This window comes from Polyergus mexicanus, unplaced genomic scaffold, assembly GCF_030449975.1.
Source record: "Polyergus mexicanus isolate NDT 795.1 unplaced genomic scaffold, iyPolMexi1.0 SCAF_26, whole genome shotgun sequence".
NCBI lineage: Eukaryota > Metazoa > Arthropoda > Insecta > Hymenoptera > Formicidae > Polyergus > Polyergus mexicanus.
In genome coordinates, this window is record NW_027223346.1 from 1678530 (window position 1) to 1691195 (window position 12666).

Sequence of the window (12666 nt, forward strand, 5' to 3'; positions counted from 1 at the left end):
TTGAAGATCTTAATTTCTCGATCAAAGTAAAGAGAGATCTTACTCGATAAAATCTTTCTTCCCGATGGCAGACTGACTCTGATAGTTGATTGTATTTTTAATTTTCTTTTTTTTCAATGCGACATCTTCAAAGCAATGTGCATTTTTCCCTTAGTCGAACGAGCGGAATTTATAAGTGAGATAAGATGCGATAATGTTATAAAACTCGTTATTAATTAGGCACATATTGAATACCGATGGATAGTTAGTCAACTAAGATTCAGTAATCGCGTTATTACCGACTTATACTACGCGAACGTTATATTCACATTTACTCTTCTTTGTCGATCTGTCGGCATGACACGTTGAGCGTTTTGCTCGAATGCAAGACGGGTTGCTGCTTTATAAGGAAGAGATCTACGCGAATTCAGATACGTATTGTAAATAATACAGACAATTGCTTAATAAAAATCGGAATAAAAAAAATTGATACAGGATGAAATTGATTTATGTTATAGTTGAAAAGAGTCGATTTAGATGAAATCGAAATTTCGAAAAAATTATTCATTGCTATGTTTTTCTCTGAATGCTTTAAATATTCTGCATATAAGAATGCTTCGTCTATGATCGAAACATACAAATAATGAATAGAGGGGAAATCGAAATGATGCAACGGTTACAATCATCTTTAAAAATTAATAATATCAAAAAGGAGAGAGAGAGAGAGAGAAACTAAATAATCCACGAAATAGATATCTCATAAGATCAACTCATCGATATTTTCCATTTTGCGATGTAAAGGATATTGCACATAAAATAATCCAGGGGTCGCGTATTTTCTGCAAATATTACGAAAGAGCATTTGACGTAAATGATTTTAGCGCTCGAGATGCACAAACGCTTTTATCGGATGAAATTTACTTTCCCGATGCTCACGTTTCGATCATTCGGGAACATTCGATACACGGATGCATCGCGCATTGATCTCACGTGCAACAGCCACGATTTCGCATACGCGGATAAATAATCCCCAAGTAATAGGAAATGACAGGTATAAATGGGATTTGCACGCGTCTAGATAAAACCGATCGTATATCGTCGAATAATGACAGGCGAGAGATATCACGATGCGCTATTGTCACTATCATATCGCCACTCTCATTCTCCCGTCGCGCGAAATAATATATTTTGGCCAGGAAGACGCGGAAATCGCAGTCGACTTATCTTCACGTTAATTGTCACGGACGCAGCGCTGAAATGCATCAGCAGGAATCACCGCAGATGCCCACGCCGCTGGTACGTCCATCATTGCTCTAAAATCACCTGAAGACGACCTTTTTTTTGGAATGCTAGTCAACACTCATTGCGAAAAGAGAGGGGAGAAAGGCCGTTATTAAGGGTCGTAATCGCGACGCGCGGACGAGGAAATCCAGGGAGAAAATAGATATTCCGATAGTAATCGTTTAAGGGGTCTTCCTAGTTTGACACTCTGAAAATAAAGCGATTTTTGGGAATTTTTTTTTTTTTTAAAGAAAAGTATGAAATATATTAATTCGAAATTTTGCACGTTTATTAAATAACATTTTACGTATATCCTGAATTTTTTTTTTTTTTCAAACAAAAATTTTGTTCGTCTCGGAGTTATTGTTGTTTCGTGGCGACCATAATCCCAGTCCTTATAATCATGTAAAATAAAAAAATCAAAAAGATTCTTAATCTGTATGAGTTTGGCTATCGCTGTGAACTAGAATAAAACAAATATTGAAAAATAAAAGAATGACAGCATCTAAAAAAAAAAAAAAAAAAAAAAAAAAAAAAAAAAAAAAAAATCACCGAAAAATTGATTGGTTTTGTAAGCCGCAAAATTCGAATTTTGCAAATATCGATTTAATTCTAGTTCACACGAGATAGCCATAGATTAAGAATCTTTTTTATTTTTTTATTTCAGATGACTATAACGGCTAGAATAATGTTCGGCACGAATAAGAATTTTTTTTTTAGATATCCTCGTTGAATTACTATAACTCCAAAACAATTATTTTTGTTTAAAAATATTATTTAAAATATTATTTAATAAACGTGCAAAGTTTAGAATTAATATGTTTTATATTTTTCTTTAAAAAAAAAAAATTCTTAAAAATTCTCTTTATTTTCAGAGCGTCAAACTAGCAAGATCCTTTAATGGAATAAGTAATTTTAAGATTTGCTTGATACGACATTTAATTAACACAGAGAATATTGTTTATAATACTTCAGTAAATTAATTTTATTAATCGAATATTATTAGTCTATAGCTTCTTATTGTTACATTCAATTAAAACACATTTTGGATTGCGATTCTTGGTACGGGGGTATGAGATGAGAAACGAAAGATCTCGTTCGCGCGACGCAATATCGCGCTGCTGATCTCGACACTTGTTGCTCGCTGCATTCGTTTTCCTTCGATCTTCTTTAACGAGTTATTTTAGGAGAGAGAACGTCGTCGGGTCGAAACACCTTTTACTTGGCCAGAGTGGCGACAACGAACGAATCTCGGGTGTTTAATGCAAATTATGCATCTTTACGCGAAATTTTAAATAAAAATCACCGGGATAAAAATGTATTTAATTAAATTCACAACGCGTTTAAGCGTATATTTGACTTTGCAAATCAAAGTTTTCGTAAAAATTATTCGATGCTAATATTCAGATATATACGGACACATATATTATCAGATTTTTCTATTATTAAATAATTATTAAATTCTTCGTAACAGCTGTTTTTTTTTTTTAAGATAGTTTTCTCAGAACAAATAATAATTATCGTATACAGTTATCACGTATATTAATATTTGAATATTAAGCTTCGAAACATATACGTGTTTCGACTCAACGCGAAGTGACGCGACATATCCTACACAATGCGTAATTTCACAAAGCATGCTGCATATTTCTCCCACGCTTTACTATTCACGCGGCACATGCTCGCGTCGCGGCTGTCATTTGCGTGTCAGAAGATCAAAGAACCGCGGGATCGCAATTTGCTGAAAGCAATCGTAAATCTGACGACACATATGATATACGCGATGTAATGTACAAAATATTATATAATAATAGTTGAATCGAAATTGTTCTGTCGTTATCATTATACGTACATCAGATTTAATATTGATATACAGGATGTCCCATTTTAAAGGACCCATTCAAATATCTCAGAAACACTGCGTTAAATCGAAAAATGTTTCAAACAAAAGTTGTGTGGCTTCAAGGGGGCCATAAGACGGTGACAATGATTTGACCTTGGAAAATCATTTGAAGGTCATGTGAAGGTCAACTTTAAAATCTTAAATAGAAACCCCCATTTTTTATTTAGTATTCTTGTAGCTGACATCGAGAGCTTTCCAAAACACTATAATAAAGTATTTTTCTGAGTCATTTTATATTTTAATTCGACATATTTTGATATAAAAAATAAAATATTTCGTAAAATATTTAGTTTTCGATAATTTTACCGTAATACTTCTATATACAGAATAATAAGACAAATTAATTAGTGGCAAAAAAACAAATAATTGTTTAAAAAAATACATTGTAAATAATTTTCTTAAAAACAATTTTTTTTTTCTTATACTAATTGATTTGTCTCATTATTCTGTACATAGAAGTATTATGGTAAGATTATCAGAAACTAAATATTTTACGAGGTATTTAATTTTTTATATCAAAATATGTCGGATTAAAATATAAAATAACTCAAAAAGTACTTAATAAAAAGATACTTTATTATAGTGTTTTGGAAAGCTCTCGATGTCAGCTACAAGAATACTAAATAAAAAATGGGTGTTTCTATTTAAGATTTTAAAGTTGACCTTCACATGACCTTCAAATGATTTTCCAAGGTCAAATCATTGTCACCATCTTATGGCCCCCTTGAAGCCACACAACTTTTGTTTGAAACATTTTTCTCTTCCGGGCTTGGTTTTTGAGATATTCGACTGGATGGATTAAAATGGGCCACCTAGTATATATATATATAAATCTCGTCTGACTTTATTTACTAGAAACGACGTTTAAATTAGTATTTGCAGCGCTTTTTATAGATTTGACGTAAATTCGCTTATCTATAAAAATATACACAGCTGTCATTAGAAATTTTATCTTCCATTAATAGAAAGATATTATTTTAAGAATCCATTCTAAAAGTTTAGCATAGCTTTGTAGTCGTAGTCTGTTCCTATTAAAATTGCCAATAAACATTTTTTTATCTCCAAAATCAAAATCGATTTCAATAACATTATTTATAGAATCACGGTGGTGTTAAAATCGATCTAGAATTCATATGATTCTATAATAATAATTATTTTCATTAATTGGAAAATGCTGTCGCGCGGATATTATTGTTGCAATTAATCGTAAGCGTCGCGATAACTCCAATATTTCCTATGTTACGAGTCCCGATAAGTGGCATCGCGTAAAAATCATTCAACATTACTCTGCGCCAAGGTGGGAGAATGCACATTCGTTAGACCGGGAACAAAATGACAAAGCATTCACTAAGAACGAAAATGTACTCTCTGGCAGGCTTCCACGTATCGCAAAAATAGCATCATTTGGAGAAGAGACACCACGTTGAGAAGCACTAAGAATATTTCGCGTGGGCCGTGAAACTGATTTAGAAAGAAATGAGAAATCTATTTTCGCAAACTGTCCATAGAGACTTGTACGACACAGTTGAAGATTCGTGTTCAAGGTTATTCGGAAAATAGTCCGCTGTAATTATCTTGAAAATCCTTGACACTGAGATCCTTGGATCCGAGAATGTTCATTCAGCGTATCATCCAGAGAGACTAATGAAAGTCTCAAAGATAATATCATTTTTTACAGACTTCTTTACAACATCTTAAGAACATTTCTGTTGGCTGAACTGTTTTTGCATGTTAATGTCTGATAAAATTAATTTTTCCACGTGCAATTTTTGAGTTGCGTATGTCTTGATGAAATTATTTCTGGATTCTAGTTTAGTTAATTTGATTTGAAACTTTTAATACTCACAATCTTGCACAAACACATACACACACACATGCATACAACAAGAAATATATGTGAAAACTGAGCGTAATGAAGATACGAATATATAAGGCGTTTTGAAAATGTTTTGTAATCGCTAGAATATAAAAATCTTTACTAAACGAAAATTAATTAGACAGAGATGGAGCAAAAACCTGCAAAAATTTGCGAACCTATAATTGATCGCGAATATTCGCACGTTCATTTCCAATGCGTTGGAATTTCACGATTTGGAAGTGATCAATTCTTGCAATTCAATTACCATACTCGCGATTCAATTATATTACGTAACAATACATTTCGATACATTGCGAAATTTGCTCCTTCTGCTTTATAACGCAGACTAGTCGCTTGATAGAATTATACGGTCAAGACAAAACACATTTTTTTTTTTCATTGGTAGCTGAAAAATAGATCTATAAGACTTGTGGCAGATTGAAGTAAGAATTTCGTAATAATGTATCATAAAAGTATATTATATTTCACATAAATATATTATCTTTTTTTCTTATTATTTTTCTTGTCGAACAAAAAGGATACGTTAGAAAATTTAAATAATATTATAAAAAATAATATCGATAAATGATAGTCATTTATTGATTATTTTCTAAAAAAAAAAAAAAAAAAAAAAAAAAAAAAAAAAAAAAAAAACAGAATTCTTCAGCTCGTTTTTTGAAAATATAAAAAGCTACAATAGCACATAGAGATAATCTGCTGCAAAACTTTTACTAAACCTCTTGTAAAAATAAATGAATAAAAGGAATATATAGACAATTGTAGATATTTTCTGCTGATGTATAGTAGAGTTAGAAAGAATCGAAGGTTAAGACTTTGCATGTATCAGTACATATAACGGACATTTAACTGATCAATAAGTAATCGATAATATTAAATAACTTGATGATTATTCTTCGATCTTAATTTATGCAAAAATAATTCATTTTCTCCGATATAATACTTTGCTGGAGTTTGTTCGCGCTCCTTAAAAGCAATTAAGTTTCTTAAGAACACATCACAATCGATCTGAAAACCTAATTAGACTTTGCAAGATCATTATTAGGTGAATCTAAGTGAAATCTTAGCCAATATTTGACACGAAAACAGTTCCTGATGGAATTATCCCTTGGTCAACAATCATCAAAGTCGAGTGCTTTGTTGCAGTTGACTCAATCGATCGATCGTATCGCGACTGCAAATACATGTAAATATACGTAAGACATTAAAACGTATGCTTAGAAGAGTCACGTATTCATTATTGCCGTTATTAGCAAACTACCTTTCGTCTTCAACAAAATGACCGATGATATATGATATACAAGATATGAAAATGTATGTTTCTTTTTATTTTTATTTTTATTTATTTTTTTTTTTTTTCCAAATCAATTTTAAGTCAATCAAATTTCTAATTAAGATAACACTATTATTATATATTCTACCAATAAATTTTTTTTTTATCAGAAATGTGATGTGTCGCAATATAAATACGATTTTTTGAGACTTATATAAGTATTCGATTTCAGACAGAAGATTTAATCGTTTTACAAGTTTTCTTGCTTGAAAATTTTCTCTATCAAGAATAACCGTATGTTTCGCATCATAATTCTACAACTTGCTGTTAACTTTTAACTTTTCCATATCGATTAGAAATTAATATCTAATCGCCATTTATTTAGAAATCTTTACGACAATGTAATGTACACCGGATATTTTTATTAGATAACAGCGCACGATTATTTCCTAATTGTGAGTAAATTTAATGGATTTAATAGCACTACATTATCTAAAATTCTCTTAGTAGATTTTGAATCGTTTCTATGCACACTTTATCATTATTATCACGATATAAGTGACCTTTGACATAAACAGGAGAAGGAAATTGCGGAAAGCATCATTGGATATTTCCATTGTCACAAAAATAAAAATCTCTCAAGGCATTCTTTCGCGAACGATTATGCCTGATCGATTTTATGAAGAAGAAATATAATTCCATGTCGAAGATCAGGAACACTATGTTAAATTAAATATGTCAATGTAATAATTGGATTACACAAACTATCAGTCTCCAAATTTATAATTTTAAAGTTCTTTCTTAGATACTTTTTATCTTTATCCCTTCTTCATCTCGATAAAAGAAAGAAATTATTGCACGTTCCGTTAAAATAATTATCGTTTGATATATATTTTTTATATTATTTTTTCGGATTAACAATGTCCATTATTAAAACATCGTCACATACCTCTGACTGAAATATGACAATTTATAGTCAATATAATAGTCGCAACTCTTTTATATAAAAAATGTCAAAGGTTTATCGCAAGAGAGCTTGTCATCGTCATCTCGAACCTAAAACGATTTTGCAGTATCGCGAATTATCGGTATTGTGTAATTACGGGCAATACGATTCGTAAATGATTTGTCGTAAATTGATAAATAAGTATATATCAGATTTTTTTCCCGTAAGAGAGAGCAGAACAAAAGTCAGCGAGTAAGAGCAAACTCGAAAGAGCAAACCGGCAACGTTACGTCAAACAGTCCAGTTTTCTTCTGAGACGTCAGAGTTCATATCATAACATCGTGCATGAACTTTACCTCGCATGTAGAAGGCACGTGATAATAGCGGGATAAACAGACGGATTTTTCGACACAATAGCTGCGCCAGACAGCATAATGAAAAGCGCCGTGTCGTGTTATGCGCCCGTACTATGGATGATTTATGTTTCAACTCAAGTAACTGAACTAAATACTTTAGTTTTTATATTTGTTCGAGCGCATTTTTTGATGCGCAATGCATCAGCACTGTAGACTTTAACGGCATAAATGAAGTATCTTTGTTTAACGCGCTGATTAAATTTATAATGCATTAACGAGAATAAAATTGTATTGAAAATGGATATGGCAATTTAAAACAAGATAACTTGCGATCACTCGATACGAGTACAATTATGCATGTAGATGAAGAATATTCTACAAAGATAATCTTCTCTTAAAAAAAAAAAAAAAAAAAAAAAAAAAAAAAAAAAAAAACTCACTATGAATGAAGAAATAGCATATGATTATCTTTAATGGATTTTTTTTTCTTCCGCATGACCTAAAACTAAAAAAAATTTAAGAAAGTTATGAAAGTTATATGAATCAGTAAATCGATATTTTTGATTTACCAATTATCTAGTTCTTAAATGTGTCTTGATTTGTTTAAGTCGCTTTCGTAAATAAATAATGGCATACCATGACATAAAATTTAATGATCATGTTTCAAGATAATGTGCAATCAAACGATACGCCAGATTAATTTCATGCGCGTATAAAAAAAAAAAAAAAGAAAAAAAAATTGTTTTATTCATCTTTCTCTGCTTTTACACATTCGTCTCTTTCTAATAACGTTCTAAATTTTTTGTGTTTATTTTTAGTTTAATAATATCGATCTAGCGATACTACTATTTAGATAAGATCTCGATAAAATTTACTTTTACCTGAATTGAAGACGATCTTTATGTTAGAAAAAAATAAACACAAAAAATTTAGAATGTTATTAGAAAGAGACGAATGTGTAGAAGCAGAGAAAAATGAATAAAACAGATATTGTAATAAAATATAAAATATTAAAAGACTGATTTTTTTTAAGAATACACGCATGAAGTTCATTTGGGGTATCGTTTGATTGTATATTATTTTGAAACATGGTCATTACGATCAAGATGGCCTTTTTTGTCACATAATGCTTCGCGTAAAATCGAAGGAAAGAAAACGCGTTCGCAAAAGCATCATAGCTAACTTAGGTTCAAGACGGGTTATCAGTTCTCAGGGGTAAAAAGTCATCTAATCTCCGAGCGAACGTCACATCGCTCGTGTGTCATTCGCTTTTCGTCGTTGGTCCATTCGATATATATATATATATATATATATATATATATATATATATATATAATCATTATAATGTTCTTTTCGCTTCTTTCTTGCTCTGCCTGTTTACGCGCGCGTTAATCGCCCTCTATTTTTCTTCCTCCCGCGAGCGATTTTGCTCCCTCTCTAACATATTTCCGACGCAATTCCCGATAATCGAAAACGGTATAAATAGTCCGATTTGATGTTCCATCCCTTCGAGTGAACAGTGAAGAAGCAAACAAGCGGACGTTTCTTCTTTGACGATTGGTAACGCGATTTTGTTCGCCTTATTTGCCTTCGTTTCTCGCATCCCTCTCTCGCGACTCTCGTATCCTCTTTTTTTTTTTTTGCATCCGATGTCTTTTAAGTGTACGATTTTCATCGGTGTTCCATCGAACGACATCTTCCGCTGATCTATCCACGGATTTTGATAATCACGATAAGATCTCTCTCTCTCTCTCTCTCGCAAAAATAATTAGTGATTTTGAAAATTTCCAAGTGATTTCTGTGAGAAGCGACGACGAAGCGGAAATGTGTTGAGAAAGATGAAACTTTTTAAAGTTCGACGAAATTTTTTATTTTATTAAATTATTAGCAAGTTTTAAATATTAGATCCTTTTGGTACAAATTGTAATAAAAATGGAATATAATCTCTAAATATTTTCTTGGTGCGTAAGATATTTTATCGAGTATATGTTTTAAAATGTATGTAATATATGTTTTAAAAAAGAAAATTTCTCTAACATTCGTTTCATAAAAAATGTGTCTTTTTTTGCAAAAATAGTTTGAATTATATTGTGTATATATATATATTTCAGTTTCCTATAATTATTTTTATAGCGCGCAGTGTTCTTAGTTATCTTCTTTGTCAGTAGACTGTTTACTATACACAGAATCTTATCGTAAAGAGGAGTGAACAGTTCAAAAGCAGTTGCGGCCCCTTTCTTCCAGTTATTTCCAGTTCTAACTCGCATATTCATTTTTACAAACTACTTTCCAAGTATATATTTCGTTAAAACTTAGAAAATAAACAAGAAAAATTGTGTCATCCTCTCCTGATCGCGATCAATGGCAGATCAATTCTCGCGAATTTCTCACAAAAATGATGAAAGTTTCCATAGTTAAGTTTTCACTGCCGCACGATCATAATTTCTTCTTTCAACTGTGAATATGCGTCGACATTTTGAACATTTCTGTCGATTTTTAAAAATGTGAGATTCTTTTAACTCATTGAGAAAACGGTAACTCTGGTTGCAGGAGCACAGCGTTCTACCCAAATACAATACAAGAGTGTCCCCGGTCATCAGACCCACGCCATCCAATCCTGGGTCTGCTCTGGACTGCTCGTCCAACAGCACTCTTGCGACAAACAGCAGTCCCTTCAACAGCCAAACCGCCCTCATCGCCGAAAAGAAATACTTCCCCGGCGAAACCGGCAAATCATCTACAAACCACTACTATGCCGAGAATTTAAGAAATAACCATCAGAAGACCCTAAGTAGGTCGCGGATCTACAATCCGCTCGATAAAGATCAGGACGTCGATTACAAGCAACTTGATCCGTTGCTACCGAGTGAGCAGAGTTCAAGCGCCAAAATCTTCATGGATTCGCAGGAGATGAAGCCGCCGAAGGATGCGCAAGAGCCTATTCGAAACCGATCGTCCATGGAATTTCAGAAGAATACCAAGCCGTCATGTTACACGCGGTACATCAGTCAAGTAAGTTTTATCTACTTTCTTGTTTTTGCATACATTTTATGTGAAATCTCCATTTTTCGGGGATCAATTTAAAGATGATTATATTTAAAAGCAACAAGGGATGAATATTGAAAATTTATATTTTAAAAACGTTTTTAACGTTTATCTTGAAAACTCTATTTTGGAATATGATATTCAATAAGGCAAGACACAGAATGGTAGCAATATGAGAAATTTTAATTGAGATACTCGATAAAAATCAAAAATTGCAGATCACGCAAACCATTTCACTTGCAAGATAATTAATTTTTGATTATCAATGATTATCTAATTTACGAGTTGTAATTAACGGCTAAAGAGCCATTTGATATATTCAAATATTAGAAATTGATGTAAATTACTATTTTCAATATATTACCAATTAAAGCTTTTACATTTAATTATCATTTATCGTTGACATTGGAACATAGAATGAATAAAAATATTATACGTAATAAGTAAATAAAATTCCATTTATATTTGTATCTAATATTATGCAAAATTAATCAGAAAACTCCAATTAAAAATAGCTATAAAAACGGGATTTTATCAAAGTCTCATTTACATTGTAAAAATATTATATAGTTTCGAGATGGATAATCTCAAGTTATGTACCATTGTGATTAATTACAGATGAAAATTAATAATACGTGAAAGAATTTTGTATGTTCTTTGCACATTATAATCATCTATTTGTATATTTTTATATGTGATATTGAGAAATTAATATATTTCAAATATTTATTTATTTCACATATAATCATGCAACAAGATTAATTTTATAATGAATAAAATTATGGCTTAATCGCGTTTCCTGATCAAAAGTCTTCTTCTATCTTTTCATAGTCTCGTAAAATGCTAACTGATGCGTATTTAAGGATGCGCGAGTCCTACAGTAGTATGACCATGCGTACAGTCCGCCAGGTGCCCTAACGTCGATATCCCACGTTATTCATTTTACGAGAATCACAATATATTGCGATATATAATACACTATATTATACCTGTTTGTGATAATTATAGTAATCTTTGTCTGAAATTTTATTTAAAGAAAGTTTCGAGGATTTCATCAGATAAAATATTAATATCTATACTATGCGAAAGGATTTCCATGATAATTATATCTTCTTTTATTTTAATAAATTATAGTAAGCAAGATGTTTCCAAAATTATTCTATTTAGACTGAAAAAAATTACTATTGAATTATAACATGAAATAACTCTTAAATTATTATTTACTAAGTAATACTTAAATAAGTAAGCAAAATATTGCTTTTTACATTGTATATATTGTATATATATATATATACAACATAGTTTCTTATTCGTTTGCGTATTAATTGCGTTGCAAAAGTGAATATTTTTATATTAAATAAAGTTTTTAATATACTTTTTTCAAAAAGCAAGATGACTTTTTCAGAAATATTTATAAATAATTCTTATTATTTAAAAGAAATAAATTCTAGAATAAAACTTCCAATAAGACAGAATATTCAAAATTTCAATACATTTACGAATGAAGACAATAGTTTATTTTCGTATTAAACAAGCTTGTTTTATTAATATGTATCCGACCGGCATGTTACGTGAACCATAAACAATCGCGCGCGAGAACAAGAGACTTATAAATTGAGAACAGACGCAGCCCTACAATATTGCACAATGTTGCATAACGTAACAAAGTAGAGACTACCTTTCTTATGTGTCGCGTGCAACATTCATGGCCGGCAGTTCCATGGGCGCCGCCAGAATTTCTCAATTATTTTTCATCTCAGTTATTATCAAATTATCAAATTACGCGAACGCAAATTTTAATCTATCTCAATCATATATACGCCACCATAGATAAATGAAATGAGATCTCTTGCGACGAAATAAAAATACTCTCCACCTATTGCATGCATATATAATCAAAATTCTATTCATTAAAAAAAATAGTAATCTCTTTAACGAGAAGTCCTTATTGTATTCAATTTCAACTACATATTCAGAAAGTCTTATATCTTCAGTTATTCTCTGCAA

The 12666-nt window shown here is 31.2% G+C and overlaps 2 protein-coding genes across 4 annotated transcripts in view; one reads left to right on the forward strand and one right to left on the reverse strand.

The window, feature by feature from the left end:
* The window catches only part of LOC138943327 (RING-box protein 2-like), a 56903-nt gene that overhangs the window by 24567 nt on the left and 19670 nt on the right, over nt 1-12666 (reverse strand). The window lies entirely within an intron of this gene.
* LOC138943324 (facilitated trehalose transporter Tret1) overlaps nt 1-12666 on the forward strand; it is a 33313-nt gene that overhangs the window by 11311 nt on the left and 9336 nt on the right. For 2 of the 3 annotated variants that reach the window (XM_070314054.1, XM_070314052.1), the window contains exon 2: nt 10165-10626. In XM_070314054.1, the coding sequence (XP_070170155.1) occupies nt 10165-10626 (462 nt within the window). Of the gene's footprint in view, nt 1-1229; nt 1276-10164; nt 10627-12666 lie in introns of all 3 variants that reach the window. The other variant, XM_070314053.1, reaches the window with a different exon arrangement.